Source organism: Macaca fascicularis, chromosome 6 (assembly GCF_037993035.2).
Source record: "Macaca fascicularis isolate 582-1 chromosome 6, T2T-MFA8v1.1".
NCBI classification, from domain to species: Eukaryota; Metazoa; Chordata; class Mammalia; order Primates; family Cercopithecidae; genus Macaca; species Macaca fascicularis.
Window position 1 is genome coordinate 92,829,906 of NC_088380.1, and position 19,599 is coordinate 92,849,504.

Consider the following 19,599-nt stretch of genomic DNA (forward strand, 5'->3'; position numbering starts at 1 on the left):
TGAATTTATTTTACGTATGTATTAGTGCACACACAAGCAGTGTTCACCTTCATATTTTTGTACTTTCACATTTATATGCAAATAAAAAACTAACTAAAATGCATAGGTAAATTTTATCAGTGATCTTAAATTTCAAGATCAAGGCAAGCACACAATTCAAATTATCAATGAAAAACTAAAATAACGCCTAGTATTTTAAGCACATATCACACTAGATCTATTTATCATTCACTTTTGTTTCTCTGAGATTATTTCCTTGGCCTTGTTAGGCAAAAATAAAATATAACAATCAGCTCAATACTTTTGAAAAACTTTCAAATAAAAACAAAGAAATGAGAATTAGTCTTAGACAACTGTAACAGGTAAAAGGGAAATGGATGTGGGAGGCATATTCATTTGATCAGGATTAGCACTACATTTTTTCACAATATGGAACCAGTCTAAGCAATGGCAAGAATGACGTGTACTCTGGCAAACTGACTCTTGAGTACATACTTTTGAAACACTTATTAATTTTCTTTTCATTCTGAGAAAGCAGGCACAATCTAGAGAAGCCAGAGTAGACAAATAGGTAAAGAAAATAGGCAGATGGGAACCATCCTTATTATACCTCTTCCTTCTTGGTTTCATAGTCTTAGTCATTGCTCTTGAAGGGCACTACAAAGTATTTAAATAGGATAGATGCTGAAAATCTTTAAAAAGTTCCAGCCAAAACTGTATGGTATGTTACTTATGCTAACACGTCTAAAACATTTTTTACTTTCGACATCATGCTCATTTATTTTTGGCACAATAAAGCAATTTTTTAAATCTGAGATTGATTAAACACTGAGGTAACATTTAGAAATTCATTTTCATCTGATTTCTGATTCTGTGTATATTAACAGTTTTCATTGATATATAAAAGATATAATTTTTAGGAAAAAACATTTCTAGGAGAATAATTGCTTTCACTCTTCCACCAAGAAAGCATTCAGAATAATGAATTACAAAGAAGAGGCATAAATCGAAAAACTGAAAGTGTAAGGTTGGGGTGAGTTCATTTTTATATACACTTTTTCTTTGATGATGCTGGGAAACTATTATACACCTAAAAGAAATGATCAGAAGTCTCTAAAAAATGGACTTCTTGCTATTCCCTGGCAAGAGTTTCCAACCATGGTGTCCTGATATGCAGCCGTGGACAATGACCACTTGCAAAAGATGAAGCAAATAGTTTGACACTGGTACTTGATTTCTAGCAAAGGCCAGATCTACAAGGTCTCTATCATCATATCACTCTAACTTTTGAGGGGAAGAGAAAAGGTGGAGTAAGAATTGGGATCGATAATAATCCTGGGTCTAGCTATGGGACTTTATGAACATCTTAGGAAAAAGAACATGATTTGTATATGTGTGTGTGCCAGGGGGAGGTCCAAACACCCTGGCTTGCAGAGGCTTGGGGCTCACCACGCATGCTCTCTCACCTCCACGATGTCTGAGTTTGTCCGGCTCTCATGCGGCTCGTTGTACTCCGTGTACTTGAGAAGCACTTTGTCCATGTCGGTGCTGGCATACTGGAACAGCTTGTTGGTGCTGTTGAAGATGATCAGTGCAATCTCACAGTCACACAGCACGCTCAGCTCGTAAGCCTTCTTCATCAACCCAAATTTCCTCTTTGTAAATGTTACCTGGAAAAAAGAAAGCAGCCAAGATTAAAAAAAAATATATTCATGCATGTGTGGTTTTTTCTTTTCTTTTTTCTTTTTCTTCACAAAACAATGGTGTGTAGTTGTAAGAGCCCTTGGGCACTAACACATTTAGAAAGAAAGCAAATAAATCTAAAATTAATTTCTGCTTATCACTTGAAAATGTGTGATTTCTAGCTTGCTGCTGAATGTGAGACTGTAAATGCAAGATTTAATATAGGCTATTTTAATGAAGGTGACCAGGGAATTGGTCATGTTTCTTTGAGCAAGTTAAGATTTAAAAAAAAAATTAATTTCAGCATGGTTAACATTTCCCAGTTAATAATTAGTTTGGAGTTTGTTTTTGACTATTTGAAGAGTGGACATGACATTATGAACTTAGCATTTTAGATCTGTGTTCAAACAAGTCTTAAAATTGTCTAGTCTCATGTCATTTAATTGAAAACACTTGAAGATGACTGTGCTCTCAGACGATGTCGTATTCTGTTTTCCAGAAATCCAGCAGGGCATTGGGAAGTCCGTTAGCCATCATATGCTTAGGGTTTTGGTTTCATTCTTCTGTGTATCTTTCTTCTTCTCTCAGGTCAGAAACTGTATTGTTAATGCCACCATTTTCTTCTTTTAATCTAATCTGTTATCAAAACCCATAATTCCTTTCCTCAAAGTATTTCTCAGGTTCATAATATTTCCCAGGTGACTCTTATCACTCATGTCCTTATCATTTCAACTTTGGACAGCCTAGCAGCTTCCTGTCCTAGATGATCTCCCTGCCTGGAATCATTCCTTCCACAATTCATCTCAAACTGCAAAGCCTCACTCTTCCTACTGTCTTTTTCCTGATGAGCTGTCTACAACCGCTCCCTCTCCCTGGCTTTGAAAACTTCCTACCTGCCAATCCTACCAAATGCAAAAATATATTTCACTCTTCCCAATTTCAACTCTCTTTTAATTGAACTTCAGCTTGTTGCTCCAGTCTGGATACTGCAAAGGTGTGAACAGTCTTAATTATAAACCTTTATACGGTCCACTGTTCCCCAGCAGGTATGCATTCTGTACAGTACTGTTCCTATAAAATACTCCTTACGAGAAAAGTTCAATGGCCTAATATGTTTGGAAAATGAGGCACATTGGTATGTTAAAGGCTACGAAACCTTTTAAACTTTAACTTGCTTTTCAAACCTATTGCTGACATATTGTTTGTTTCTCCGCATGTTTATTTATTTTGAGGATCACTTACTATCACTCTTCAGAACTAGGTTTTTGAGGCACATATTCTGGGAAAAGCTAATTTACTTAATTAAGCTATTGTTTTCCGAAGGAACTATTTACACTTTTTTCATACCTTCAAATCCAAACCACCTTGCAGAGGCCAGCTCATTTTATCCACCACAGATTTGTGTGTAATTCCTAATTGCATATTCCTACCCTTCATCTTTCTTTTTGTCTCCAGACACCCAATACATGTCCTCCAGTTCCACACCTGTCTAAACATCCTGGAATCTCAAATCCTCCAAAGCTCAATCTCATTATCTTCAGTCTAGAATCTGTTACCCCTTTTGGAATCCCCATCTCACCATAAACTCAGACAGCCAAACTAGAAACCTCAGAGAGAACTCTGAATCCCGGCCCGCCTCCTTCTCTCACTCCCCACCCTCCCCTACAACTAAATAGATTTATGTTGACAAGGACTGTGGGCTAGCAGACAGAAAACCTGACTTCCCAGTCTCTTCATTCCTCCACATTTTGTTAATTATTGTCTTACTTATCACCTTTTATTTTTCCTTAATGTTACAATTACATTTTATATTTTTAAATATACAAAATATACACAAAAATATACAAAATATATACAAAAATATACAAAATGTAAAAATATACAAAACTGTATATTTTCCTATGTGATTTGTTTAACCTCTCTTCCACTACAGTGCATGCCCCACAAGGGCACATGCCATTTTTATTTTGCTCACTACTTTATCCCCAATGCTTAGACCAGTAGACATGTATGGGCACATGGTAAAAATCTATGGTACAAAAAAATGATAGGGGAAACTATTATGTGAAGTCTTTAGAAAGATACAAGTTGATGTATGTTATATATGTGATAAATTTTGCCATGAAATGTTTTTAACAACTCATATGCAAACTTTTTTAAACAATATATATATTCCTTACTTAATAATAATTATATTATCACATTGACATTGAAGGTAGTATGGTAGAAAGCAAAGAACATAGGGTTTGTATTCAGAGAACTCTGAATTTGAATGCTGCATTTGCTAGTCATGTGACATTCACTTAAAAACTTCATTTTTGTTTGTTTTTTGAGGCAGGGTCTCCCCCTGTCACCCAGGCTGGAGTGTAGTGGTACTAGTATTGCTTACTGCAGCCTCCACTTCCCAGGGTAAAATGATCCTCCTGCCTCAACCTCCCGAGTAGCTGGGACTACAGGTGTGCACCAACATGTTCTGGCTTTATCTTTATTTTCATTTATTTTTAGTAGAAACGAGGTTTCCATACGTTACTTGGGCTGGTCTCAGACTTCTGAGCTCAAGCGATCCTCCCAATTAAGCCTTTCAAAGTGCTAGGATTACAGGCATAAGCCACTGTGCCTCGCCTTACTTTAAATAAAGTTCTTTGAGTTTGATTTTTTCACATCTGTAAAACAGAGATTTATACCTACTCTTAGGGTTGTTGTGAGGATTGTATCCAATAATGTGTGTATAGTATTGAGTATAATGCTTAGAGTAGGTGCTCAATAAATATTAGTTCCCATAAATTTCTTAGTTGATTTAACTGAAAAAGAACTAGCAGAATATACTCGTCTTGGTGACTTGAAGAGTTTACCAATTATGGCTATTCGAGGATGTTATTATGATTGATAGAAAGATCAAGCTGAGCTATCGAAAGATAAAGCTATAGTGACCATCCTTTGGAAAATAAGGCATTTAGGTATTTACTAGCCCATATCAACTAGTCAGTATTTACTCAGTTACGTTATTTACGTTTCAACTTGGATAATTCTTCTCTCTTGTAATTGTCATTGTTTCACCTTCTATTTCATCTTTATTGATTATCTTTCTAAAGTACTTCTGATAAAATATAGCCAGTGTTTTATTTTCATATCTGATTATCATACTACTTTAGAAAAGTTTATTCTGTTTTATTCAGATGAGTCATAACTGATATTAAGGATGGGCTGAAAACCAACTTTTTGGAATGAATAATTAAACATAATATCATTAATTACACAGAGCTGTACTGAATGTCTTTTAATTTTTTTTTTTTTTTTTTTTTTTTTTTGAGACGGAGTCTCACGCTGTCGCCCAGGCTGGAGTGCAGTGGCGCGATCTCGGCTCACTGCAAGCTCCGCCTCCCGGGTTCACGCCATTCTCCTGCCTCAGCCTCCTGAGTAGCTGGGACTACAGGCGCCCGCCACCGCGCCCGGCTAATTATCCAATTTTGATATGAAACTATACCTGCATATTGGCATTTTATTTAGTGAAATAGGCTACAGAATACGTTCATTACAGAAGGCATTGACATAGACATAGTTTCATATCTCTAAAACCACTTTTAATCAGACTTCATGACCACAAACTGCATGTGGAATGTCTCAATACAGTATGGTTTCTGTTGTACTCAGACCTCAGGATTTTGCATGTTACAACACTCATAATCAAAGTACATTTCAGTACAGAAATATCATTAATGCCACTATTTGTGTTTACTTTTAGTGCTCCTCAATTTTTGTGTAACCAAATAGGCTGCTAGATAATGCATACTTATTTAATAATACCCGTCAAAGAAGTCAGTGCATATAGCTGCTTCTGCAATTTAAAACTGCAAACTGAAATGATGACTGTATTAAAGCATGTAAGAAAATATCTTCAAAATCTACTCTTAATTGCCCTAAATTTAATTCTGCATTATGTTCATAATCTTCATAGCATACTCAAAATGTATTTTATAATGCTTTTTCACATTGTTCATAGTTAGATAAAATTATTTTTAAGCATTAGGCTTTCTAAAGAGATCTGGAATATTACTCTTCATTTAAAATATGCCACTCAATGACAAAGATTTCAATTCTGAGCTTTTATACTTAAATAATGCATTGTGATGATTACATTTTTCTTAACTTGATAATAGTTTGTAATGGGGGACAAGTCCATATTTCTTTTTAAATAACATGTTTGGAACCTTAGGTGAGGCAGAAAGAGGTTTTCACAGTAGTTAGGTAAAGAGTCACTCTTTTCCAGGATGTACATAAGTCAACATGTTATTAAATTAAAGAGACTTAATGCGTGATATAGCATAGAAAGCAGAACTACTCTGTAAGTTTTTTATTTTATGTCTTTTCTTTATCTTTTTGCATCTTAAAATAGCCCCAAATGTGATGATGGTATGTTAAGTTTTATAGTGGCCCTGACTTTTAAATCCTAGAATAAGGACAGATATCATACATCTTATGTTGATAATGGCTCTAGAATCTATTAGGTATGAAGGAAAAACAGAAATTAGAATTTGAAATTTGAGAAAAGAAACATTCATTAAATACAGCACCTTACAAACCAGTTACTAAAAATTTAAGAAAGTCTATTCACAAAAAGTGTAAAAATAATTTGGCCAAGTTTTATGAAGCATTTTCTGCATGTCAAACATTATGCTAAGCAATGTTTATTGAATATTCTCTATGTCAGACATTTGTGCTAGGTACTGTGGGTTCCATTATATAAAATAATATCTCCCTTGTTCATATCAGTTCCTTGTGGCTGGAGAAAAAGTCATTTAATTCCGTAACGTTTAAAAGGAATTTTCTTTATTTGGAACAAAATGCATGACTTGGCCAACAAAGTTATATTTTCAGTCAGTCAGGTCTAATAATCTGAATTCGTATTTTTATCTAGAGTTGAGTGAATTCAGTTATTCAGTTAGAAAAATAATAATAGATGTAAATTCAGTCAAGATGAGTATGAAATGAAATCTACCTTACTGGTTATTTCTAATCTTGACTTGGTGAAAGCTGATTGTGGTATTACTCCCATCTCTCCTTTTCCACCTGGCCACTGGATGCTCCCATCATGCTGTAAGGGTTAGTTTAAATGCCAACTTCTTTCTTTGATGCTTTCCTTGTCACATTCAGATAAAACTTTCTCACTGTAGTCCTCCAGCACTTTTTACAAATGTTTATTATCAGACTTACTCCACTATTACAAAGTTGGTTGTATATGAGTTTTCCCTTCTGCCAGACTTGAATTCCCCAAAGACCCTCCCTCAGGCCTCTCACAGACTCTGACCAGTGGCCACTCAGTGAACCTTTGCTGAATGAGTGGATTATGGAATGGAAATACTCTATTTTGAAGTCTGAATGTTTCGGTATAATTTTATGTTAGAGTAGACACTTTTTTACTTGCCTTTTAAATAATTTAATCTCCCAAAAATAGGATATTTTGGACACATATACCTTTATTTTACTACAATGTTTAGCTTATTAGTGACACAAATCTTAAGATAAAGTAATTATACTATCTTGGAATTTATAATAAAGAAGGTAAATGATATCTGGAGAGAAATATACATGTAAATATGCTGTAGACCTCAAGAAAAATATACTTCAAAAAGTTCAGAGAAAAGTTTTTTCTTTTTTATCCCCTGCCTGGATGACTCATCATGAAAGATGAAAAAGTCTGAAGATAAAAATTTAATTTTACAATCACAGGATACAGAAAGAATGGGGAGGATCCATGGGTTCAGGATGACTGAGTTTGTTCAGCAAAAATGTATTGAACTTTCTGATGAGTTCAGATTTTCAAAGAATAACCATTTGGAAAAGTGATGAAATCCTCATGCACAATTTGAGACTGGATGGTAGTAATTTAGCTGATTTAAATATGGCTGATGAACTATAATTAATGAGGCCGACTTAATTGATCAATGTTAAGTTTATCAAAAAGTCTCTAGTAAAGTGCCACGGAGTTCAGTACTTTTCCCATCCCAGGAAACATTTTTGTCATTGGTTTAGATGGGGGATATAGGAAGGCAGGCTTATCAGATCTGCATGCAATGTGAATCTGGGTGCTTGAGCAAACCCAGTAGGTGATAGAGTCTATATCCATAGCGCCTTCTACAGTCTTTAGAAAGCTGGGTCACAATCAAGATGACTCAAATGGAGGTAATTTTAAAGTCCACATTCATATTTTTAAAAAAACAATTACAAAAGGTCAGGTTGGAGAAAATTATGGAATTTTGGAAAACAATCTAAAGTTTTAGTGTTCTATAGTGGATATTAATTATCCTACTGATCTTTTTGTTTGTCAGAACCATCTTTGGTAGTGTATTCAGTTCTGAAGGTTACATTTTAAGAAGGCACTGACAAAATTTAGAGCATCTACAGGATGGCAAACAGACTGATGTAGGGTCTGAGAACAATTTTGCATGAGGAACCATTGAGAGAATCTGGAATGTATAACTCAGAAAAAATAGAATTAAAAGTGAAATGCTAAACATTTTCTAAGGTCTGAAGCATATGCCCATGTGAAGAGGCAAAATTAGTAAGCATTGTTGAAAATCATAAAGAGGTTCAAAACAAGGGAAAATCTAGTGATGAGAACTGCCTAAGAGTGGACCTAGTCTCACCAAGCAGGAAGCAGCTCATTTCTGAATATGTTCACATACAGCTGCATATCAAGGAAGGTGTAGAAGGGGTTCCTGAATTAAGCAGGAAGTTGAACTAGAGACCTTTAAAATATTTATTCTAATTTTTAGATATTCTTAATCTATGCCTAGGTATCATAGAGCTTTGAGTTAAGAGTCAATGGCAATATGGTTCACCAAGCATGCACCCTACAGAATCTCCTATGTTTTAGTTACTCAATCCCACCAATACATTATCGCCTCTAGTTTCCATATTTCAAGAAATAAAATAATTTTTTTGTAGCTAGAAGAGACACAAAAGACTGTAAAGAATTAGAGTAGACAACATTAAATGATGGATGTACTGAAAATGCACAGAAAATAATTATCCAGATTGATAAAATAGAAAATTCACATTATTAAAGAAATTTTAAAGAAGCAGGATATATGCATCATGACTGGGGCAGTGCAATGTAGAAAGAAAAACATAAAAATTGAAAATCAAGTCCCAGCTCTGCCTTTTATGAGCTGTATGCCCTTGTGTAAAATGGCTTAACTTACTCGAACCCCAGTTTCCTCACCTGGAAAGTGGAGGTAATAACAGGCATCATATAGAATTTTATGAGAGGTCAAGTAGGGGATATAATACAAGTGTAAATTAACTTGTTAACTGTGAAACACTTTACAAGGCAAGTAGTATCTTCTCTGATGCACCAGGCTTGGTCGCTTCTTGAAACATACTGTAAAAGACTGGTCTCCTAGGACCTGTCAGCTTGTGTTACCATTATTTACTTAGGTCTAGATTAGAGTGTCTCTCTTAGCTATATCCTAGCTTTTCTTGAGTACCTGGGCCATCTTTTGTTCACTGTTGTAATGTGACATCCAATAATAATACTTGGCTAAATAAATATATGTTGATAGAATGAATAGATATATGAACAGAGGAATTATAGTGTTTTTCATAATTCAAAATGAATAGCTGAAAATAAATTTCTATAGATGCTCAGACTATGTCAACAAGAAGTTTGCTACTAAGAGAGGGCAATTTCACATACTTGTTTTTTTTTGTGTGTGTCATTTTAACTTACAGTAAAAACTTACATTTGGTAAAATTAATCAGGAGAAAAAATGGACTGGGTCAAATTTTGTGTGTGGGTTTGTTGGTGCAAGTGAAGCATATCATATTTCTTATTTTTTTTTTAGATAACAGTGTTGCTTATTTGATGATTTTTTCTAAGAAGCTCAAAGATTTTATAATAAATTATCTCCCTACATTCGACAGTATCTCTTTGAACTTATTCTTTAGCACAGTTTATCATCCCTATTTTTCAGATGAACACTGTAAACAATGACATGAATTGCCTTATCCAAGGTCTCCAAACTTGTCCTAGATGGACTAGAAAACCAACCCTCTTCACACAAAATGCATCTTTCTTTCTGTTTGTCAGTGTTCCTTCCCTCTTTTAGATAACTATGGATTTTAGGGGCTGAAGTTCAGCTCGATATCGACCCAGTCAACTGTTTATTGAGCAATGTGCAGGCACTGTCATTTGTAATGTTACATTAACAACCATCAGAAATTCTGGTAAGTACAAGCACAGTAATGTATAACATATTAATTAACGTAAGGACTGCTTTCTAGGTTAAAGTCAAAAAATAATACTAAGAACACTAAATTGAGAGCAAGTTGGTTTCTAGGTTCTGACAGTAAATCAAAGCTACTTTTGTATAGACTCTGCAGCCAACTCTGCCCTCAGACGCTCCGGCCATTCCCACTACAGCCACTGAGAACCACATGCATGCACTAGTGGGCACAAACTAGTTCTATATTTATGGATGTTTATTTTAATTTCAGAAAATGGGAAGAATTTTGGTTGGTAGTAAATACAGGTCTGCTTACAGTTAGAATAAAAAAGGTGGGCCTCTGATTTACACAGGCAATGTAAATAACAAGTTCTAAAAACAGAGAAGGAGTCCTGTATCATTTCCTACAGGGTAGGGAAATTAGTTTGACTACTGTGCAATGGAAAGGGCATTTCATAATCTTTCTCCACTCCACACGCCTGCCCCCTCCCTCATCCTCCCAGGCCCGGCCCCATTCATAAAGTCACCCCAGGAGAACTTTCCTGCCATATTAACTATGGTAGTTCTTGCACCTTACAGGAAAGAGTTCTGATAGAAAAGGACTGTTAGAAACGGCAGCTACTCACATCTATAATAATAATTGAGGCCCAATTCCAAATTGCTTCAGACATATCATGAAGGGAAGCAACAAAAATCTCATCTATGGGTCCCAAATACTTCTTTCCACCAATCAGAATATTTTTAGCCTAATCTTAATTGAACCTTATGGTCCTCAATGAATGGATAATTTTTTATTGTTTTATTTTCACTATTCTTTAACTCATAAATAGTAGTTTCTTTGTTTTAAGACGTGTTTGGGACTCGTATACCCAGCTAATTCTATTTTCAAAGGTTTGAGGTTTTATCATTTTTTTCCCTCCAAATAGAGTTATGATAAATATAACCCTCATTCTGTGAAAATATTTCAGGTCGACTCCTCCTCCTCATCCCCCCACCTAGATAATCTCTCAGTTTCCTCCCAGTTGAGGAAACAGAATGACTAATGAGTGACAGATGGACAGTTCACAGATACAATACACTCTGTAATCCAGGAGCCACAGGTCTTCCTATGTGTTTAAAGGGTTAGGGCTGGAGTCAAGAGTCTGCAACGACAATCTTTAATTGGGAAAAAGGGAAATGCCCTCCTAAATGCTCTTTCTCTACCTCCCTTGTTCCTGACAGTAAGTAATGGCACAAGTGTTCTAAAGTATTCCTCTTCAGTTTTATTTTGTTTAATTCACTCTGTCATTAGAAAGGCTTGTGAGCTTTAGGCCCGATGATTACTCTCGGTGGGAGGAAGCAGTGCCTCTGCAGACTTGTGTTCTAGACAAGCGTTCCTTTATACAATGACGGGGCCTGCCATCGTAAATGAAAGGCTCTTTAAAGGGCAGCGAGGGACTCTTTTAAGCAGACTGCTACCACGTGCTTGTAACCCTCCAGCATAACTTGCGAGGATGAGACAGCAGTGTGTTCTGCTGCAAAGGGGACTATTGTCCTCATTACCCTCAAGCAAAGTGAGCCTCGTTTCACTGAAACATAGTAGTATTTCCAAAGAATTTTCAAGCAGTAGTTCCTAAAATTCTGAACATGATAAAAGGATTAAAATAGGGGCTTAGAGTGTGGAATTTAGAACTCTACCAATCCCTCGCCCTAAGTCAACATCCCAAATCCCAAAATAAAACTCTAAATCTTATGCACTGGATGAAAAATAATAAATCACAATTAGATCTAAATTAAATAATCAAATGCACATTAATAAAACGAGTGTTTATTAACAAACTCACAGGAGTTTGAGTTTTAAAATTTGTGACAGCTAAATTCTGATACATTTGTCTACATGAGGAAAAGGAAGAAGGATGACTGAAAATTATAACTTGATCAGGATTTAAGAGATTTTACTGTGGCCCATTTTAAGGCTTCGGAATGTTTTGCCTTTTGAAAAGAGGACTAACACAGCAGGCTTCACATTTTTTATATGTGCTGCTCAGATCTGCCTGGTTCGTCAAAGGGTTGATTTTCATTCTAAATCCAATCTGCAGATGCAGTCATAAAATAAATACCTCTGTTTCTCCGTATCTCATCTACATAAGAGATATAATTTGAATCTGAGAAGAATCAAATAAACCAGATTAAAATTTGGGGGGCAAAAACATGTTTACTAGTTCAACAAAGCCAAATGTACCTAAGGGAAAGGTCAAAGGATACTTCATTCCCTGCTGAGCAAATGCTCAGGAAGCACATTTGTCTACATTTTCCTGTCATAACAGGAAGAGTGTAACTTCTTCCTTTCCACAATAGCTTAGGTTTTACCTCCTAACTCCAATATTTTCTCCCCCAGGGCCTTCCAAATCAATCCTTGCAAGACAGAAGGCTGTCTCCGTTATAGTTTCCAAACAGTTACATTTGTTGAAATGTTATTTAAATGTTAGTGATTTCTTCAGTTAAACGGTTCCAATTTAAAATTAAAAGTCAAATTTCCAAACATTTAGATTGGTTCTCTAATTCTTATTAATGGTCCAACATATTTCAAAAGAAACACAAATACACATTACATATTATGAAATTTTAATTTATTTCCTTAATGATGTCTAATTTACTTATATTTTTAAAAAATTTTTGCGAAAGCCATTATCCTCAGAAAAAATAAAAGTTTCCAAACTACCTTCAACAAGAATACATTGGGATGTAAACTTTAAAAATACTTTTACATAATAATTTTGGAAGTAGTTTCATTTTGAACTAAATGTTAAAGAAGTTCAGACTGCAGAGGACGTGGATTTTGAAACAATTAGCATCATGTCTTTTAATCTACAGTTTGGAAGAAACTTCTGGGTTTATGTAGTCTATTTATAATGTAATTATTTTTAGTGTTGGTTTCTCAGTAATACAATGTCACACAGTTGGTGCATTTGCAAAGCTAAAGGTGACTTGTAGCAGACAGAGTTGTGTGTGCATGCACTCCCAGAGGTGAAAGGGGCCATTCAGTGTCAACTTTCTACACAAAATGACATACAATAAATAAAAGCATTATATTCTTTTAAAATTACTGTTTTAAGTAGAAATTATGTGAGATACACAAATTAGAACTGGAAACAATGAAAACCCTTGAGGCCCTCAAGTTCAAAGAAGAGTGACAGAATTCTACAAGAGACAATTCCTCTTTTCCTTGTGAAAATGTTGGCCTCTCTCAGATTTCTTACCATAGGAAAGTGAATGAATGAGATTGACGGGGGTTGGAGCAATATCTTTCTGGCAGTAAAGGAGTAGATCTAGCTGACATAAATATAAACTATCATGCACCAAATGGGATAAAGAGCAAATGTGTGGCGTGGCACACTATTGCTGTGATCCCACTACACGGTGGGGAGACTATTTGTGAATTGTTTTCAGAATGCTAAGGGATAAAATGGAAATGAATGGCCTGAGGTCACAGCTGTTAAACGTACATCTGAGCATTCTGCCTACTGCCTTTTTTTTTTTTTTTTTTAAATTTTGAAACTCTTAGAAGTACTATTTGGGTCATTTTCCCTTCTGGTTTTCTTTTTCAACCTCTTCAGTCACCAGCAATTCCAAATCTTTGAATAAAAACTTTTCCCTTGGTAATTTTAAGATTAATAAAAGAATGATTTAACTTATATGCATGAGGAGCTTTTAAGAAGGCATCTCCAATATGCAGCACTAGACCCTACAATTCAATTCTGACGAGTATGATGTCCTAAAATATGACTATGATCTGCCCTAATTTTATTTAAATGAAATAAGTTTAGTATAATTTTTAATAAAGTGTTGGCGAGGCAGGTAGCTCCTCCCCATTAAGAAATGATACTAAGAAAAAACAATCATCATCATCATTATTGTGAGGTATTCGCAGGCTTATTTTGGATTAAAAGATGGGAAAATCAATTTTTCGCTGATTGAACTTTTTATTCACTAGGTCTGAAAGAGACTCCAGATACTTCTTGATTAACAAATGTAATTCTTCTACAGTATTTAAAGAAAAACTTGCAAGTCTGGAAATTCGGTTTGTGGAGGTGGCCAAAAAAAGTGCATTTAGCAGTGGTGACTGCATCTTCTATCTATTCTCCAACTTATGGTCTGGAATTCACCGAAAAATTATTATTTTGAAGCAATTAATTTGTATTTCTCAATTATCCAGTTAGTCACATTTAAAGAGTGAATGTATCTCTCTTTTAACAAATTTTCTATTAGGTTATTAGAATGTAACTCCCAAATTTAGAACTGTAATTAACTTGGTGAAAACCAGGAAAAAGTAAGGAGTAAAATTTTTTGTTTTTAAAGAGTCCCTTGAGGGAATCTATACATCTATTTTTTTCAGTTTAGTGTCGAATAGACCAGATTTCGTTTAAAAACACATCAGTATGTAGAAACTGTCAGAAGCTGCATCTACACTGAACACATTTTTCCAGCTTTTTTCCTAGTTCATCTTATATAATTTATAATTCATATAAAGAGACTGAGACGGGGACATAAGAAAAGGGGAAGTTAGAAAATGTAACAGCTATGAACTCTGAATTCTTTTAGTCATAAGGGGATTCTCCTGTTCTATTAACAGGAGAATGTTGCTAATTGTCTTTAATTTGTGCTCCAGTTATTGCACTGATAATTATATGAAGTTTTGTTTGCTGGCAAAAACTATTAGTGTTCCAGATCTGATGAAAGAAAACTTAAGACATTTAAATATATTTCTTCCTTAACTTACTATTTTAAGCCCTGTGTTATCTGACAAATATTTAAATGTCTTTTTATAACAAGTTGCAAAAATAAATTTGGGTTTACCTCTCCCGTCCTTCAGAGTAGGAAAGCTGAAATTTTCAAATACAAACATACAAGTAAATAGGTTTAGGCTAAGCATGCCTGATTTATATATATATTTCTTCCTAATATAACAGATTTCTAAATATATTGTTTGTAGAAAGAGTCATATAAGGACAAGACTCATTTAAAAACTGTTAAAGGATCCAAAATTACAGCTAGATAAGACAAATGCATTCAAGTGCTCTATAGCACCAAAGGATGACTACAGGTAATGTATCTTACAGTTTGAAATAGCTAGAAGGAGGATATTGGACGTTTCCAAGACAAAGAAATGATAAATGTTTGAGATAATGGATATGCTAACTACCCTGATTTGATCACTATACAGTATATGTATTAAAACATCACTGTGTACCCTATGAATATGTACAATTATTTGTTAATTTAAAAAAATGTAAAGACAAAAGAAATGAAACAAATCCCTCCCCAAACCATCTGTGCATAAAAACAAGTTTGCTGTTGAATGTTTTAAGCCTGCATATATATGCTATTGTAAACTACAATAAAGTGTCACAGAAAAAAAAATCTAACTGTTTCAGGAGCATGATTAAAAACTGGTACCATGTGAAAGAGGGTAAGATTATGATTGCCTAACTGATGGAGGTATTTCAAGGGTAAAAAAAAAAAATGCCGATTGAGAGACTGAAACTGTAGTGTTAGCATAAGCTGGAAGCTGGTAGTGATAAAAATGGTGAGGAGTAGTTAAAAATAATTCGGTCAGTAACATATATTTGAAAATAGTTCCCACAAGCATAAAATTTAGGAAACGACTTCTCCCCATCCTTTGTCATAAATCCTTCTCTGCAAACGTCCTGTGTGATCTTTCCTTCCTGTCCACACACTATCCTCTTTGCATCAGCTCGCTCCTGCTCTGGTATCATTCTCTAGCCCCTTGTTAGCTTCTGAAGGCTCCTTTGTGTTTCTGCTCTACCTGTTCCACTTTTCCATCCATCTCCTCAATATCCTTTTAAGATAAAACCCTCATGAAATGAAGATTTAGGTAACATTCTTTGTTGTGCTACACAGCACAAGAGTTGTTTTGATAGAAATCACATTAACTATAATAGCGAATGGTTCAAAGAACCTGAGTCTTAATAGGAATAGCTAATAGGTAAATTTATTGAGCACTTATTAGGTGGTGGGAACTTTACATTTATTTCTTCATTTAATTATCTTAAGGACCTAATGAGAAAGGTACTATTTTTGTTTAATCCTCACTCTAGTGATGAGGGTACTGCTGAAGCTCAGAGGGGCTAAGTAACTTGCTAGAGAGTCATATAGCTAGTAAGTGGCAGAACTGGGACAAGAACCAAGTTTGTATGTCTCTAAAAACCATGCCTCTTAGCCATTTGATTATGCTGGATGCGGTATAATGTAATTGGGAAAAGCAATGACACAAAACCATGCTCTTAGTTATTATATTACACTAGATGCATCATGACATAATTTTAAAGAGCATGATTTGTTTTGTGTTGAATATGAGAGATCTGGGCTCAGATCTTGGTCACTTCCCAGTTTTAACTGTACGATCTTGAGCCAGTTATTTAGAACTTAATAGGACCTTCAAAACTTTGCAAGATCTGGGTCCTGTCTGACATCCAATCTTTTCTCTCATTTCTCTACAGTCATACACCAGGCTCAAGTCCCACTGGTCTTCCTTCAGCTCCTCAGTCAAGCTCTTTCCTCTCTTAAGGAGATTTGCAAATACTGCTTCTGGAATGCTGTCACCTGCCTAACTCTGACTCATCTTTTAGCACTTCCTCAGGCCTTTCTCCAACCCTGATGTAAATACCTTCTATTATTCTTTCATAGCACATATAAGTGAAATTTTTGTTATATATTTTCATATTTCATGTCTGTTTAATTCAATCAGGGGTCCATAAACTGTAGCCTACAAGTGAAATCCAATGTCCTGTTTTTGTCCGTAAAGCTTTATTGGAGCACAGCCACACAGGTTCATTTACATATTGCAGACGGCTTTCAGACTACTAGGGCAGAGTTGAGTAATTGAGACAAAGACTATATGGCTCACAAGGCTAAAAATATTTACTATGTGGTCCTTTACAGAAAAGCTCGCTGACCCCCTAAAGCAGAGGATAAACTGGACGAGATTCTTGTTCACCACTGAATACTTAGTGATAGGTACACTGCAGTCTAGTAACATTTGTTGATTTCACAAATAAATGAATTATTCAGCCATAAAATGGGACTTATTAATAAAAATTAATTGGAATTATATATATATATATATAGTTCTTGGCATATAATTGGTAATTACTTTTATTAGGTTGTCTGAAAATTTCTGTAAGATAAATGAACAATTCATAATGTTATTTTTACATACTTGCTTAAGAAATCCATGATGTTTAAGCTTGAAACTGAAAATAAATAGTTTTTGTAAACTTGGAAATGCCAAAAATTTTTTAAATAAAAAAAGGCTGTCAATTTTTATTCTCACCTAAACTATTTTATGTATTGATGTTTCTGAATTTGAGCTGTTCCCTACTTCCATTATGAAAGACGGCTAAAGTAAAGGTAAAATTCAATTTAAACAGCCATTCTATTTCACAACAGTTTTATTTCTTAATGATATACAACTTATCACGTCAGTGCTGTAATATTTCATTTCACACTTGAAGTCAGTATTTCTTCTTCTGGAAAAAACATACCTTGTTCTGTGTATAGCTAAATAAACAAGTGCAATGGAGAGCAGTCTTTGACAGCTTTTAAGAAACGATGACGGCGAGCCATTGAGTGAGGTTCTACTGGACAGTCTACAGTGGGGCAGCTTCAAAGAGGGCAAAGCAGCTAACATTTTTCTTTGCAACATGTGAATACACAGTTGAAAGCAAGCCCAGGTTAGGGATGCCGCTACACATGTTGCAAAGAAAAATGATATGCTGTTTTGGATTTGCTGGTTTTGTTTATTAGAAGTGCCCTACATATTTTAGGCTCTTTCCCAAACGACTCTTAAAGCCGCTCTCATAGTAGGTGAGAGGTGCACAAGACAAGCATTTATATGTAAGATGTTTGAAATTGTCAATAGCCTCTAAAATAATCACTGAAATATATACTAAAACATGGCAGATTTCAATTTTACTAATTCTGTTTAAAAGCATTGAACTTACAGGCCTACTGTATCTAAAGACTGGAGAAAAGAATAAATATATCCTAAATTCTAAAGAATAAAATCAAGAGATCTGTCTTCAGAATTTAAAAAAATGGTAAGTCAAACTAAGCTGAATTTAATAAGTTTTCTTCTTCTAAAGTTATTATGACTTCTAACCTGGATGAGAGTAACAGTCACTGTAGCTGCAACTGTATATAAATAAAGATATTCAATTATTAGCTCAAAAGTAGGATATTAAAAATCTTTTTTTCTTTTTGTTTTTTTGAGACAGGGTCTCACTCTGTTGCCCAGGTTGAAGTGGAGTAACATGATCACGGCTCACTGCAGTTTTGACATCTCAGGCCCTAGTGATCCCCAAGTAGTAGGGAACACAGCTGCGTGCCACTACCACACCAATTTTTTTTTTTTTTTTTTTTTTTTTTTTACTTTTTTAAATAAGAGATTGCATTTCCCTATGTTGCCCAGGCTGGTCTTGAACTCCTGGGCTCAAGTGATCCACCTGTCAAAAGTGCTGGGATTACAGGCATGAACTACCACTCCTGGCTTTAAAATTCTTGTATCCCTAGAATTCCTGTCATTTGTTACAACATGGGTGAAACCAACTGGAAGACATTATGTTAAGTGAAATAAGCCAGGCACAGAAGGACACATTTTGCATGTTCTCACTTGTGCGGGAACTAATTTTTTTTTTTTAATTGAACTCCCTGAGATAGAGAGTAGACTGATGGTTACCATAGGCTTGGAACGGTAGCTGGGCATGGAGCGGGGAGGGGATAAAGTAAGGATGTTTAATGGGTATAAAAATAGGTAAAATGAATAAGATCTAGAATTTGGTAGTACATAGGGTGACTACAGTTAATAAGAATTTATCGTATATTTAAAAGTAATTAAAAGAATAGAATTGGAATGTTCTTAATACAAAGAAATGATAAATGCTTGAGGTAGGCACACCTCAGTTATCCTGATTTTGATCACTACACATTGTATACATGTATCAAAACATCACATGTATCCCATATTAAATACAACTCTTATCTACCCATAATAATTAAAAATAGAAATTAAAAAATCTTGGATCCCTGTTTTTTAAAAATAAAGCATAATAAAAGCTCATGAATTCAACCTGCAAAAATTATCTTCTAACTTTGCAAGCAAAACAAGATACAATGAATATCATAAACCTAAAAATTATCTGATGTTGGTAATAAAGTGTAAATGCTCATTCATATGTTTTTGACTGTACTCAAAATTGGTTCTGGCCCAAATAACAAAGTCCAAACAGTGTTACATGATGTTCAATATTTCAGTCTTAATTTCAATTTCAAGCTATAGGCCAATTAAAAAATAGTGGTTTTCTATTGACGCAATTATTGCTTTTTGGCTTGATCCACAGCAAGAAACGATGCGCATGAAAACACTAAAGGAATCCACCATAAATCTTAGTATTATTCACCCTTTAGCTAAACATGCAGCCAAAACTAGTTCAAGTCATGTGTACCTGAAAATATACAATAATTTAGAGGAGTATAAACTTGAAAACCTAAAAGTTTCTCTACTTTTAATAGTATACTGACTTTGATGCAATAAATAATAATTCCTATTCAATATAATTTACTCATGAAACAACATTATATTTAAAAAAATGAATCAATCAGTTCTAGTCCCATTTGTATGTCCAAGAAGACA

General features: G+C 34.7%; 1 protein-coding gene across 50 annotated transcripts in view; it reads right to left on the reverse strand.

The window, feature by feature from the left end:
- The window catches only part of MEF2C (myocyte enhancer factor 2C), a 184,335-nt gene that overhangs the window by 83,342 nt on the left and 81,394 nt on the right, over nt 1-19,599 (reverse strand). For all 50 annotated transcript variants that reach the window (XM_073993801.1, XM_073993789.1, XM_073993781.1 and 47 more), the window contains one exon: nt 1,467-1,670. In XM_073993801.1, coding sequence (XP_073849902.1) covers nt 1,467-1,670 — 204 coding nt within the window. The remainder of the gene's footprint in view (nt 1-1,466; nt 1,671-19,599) is intronic.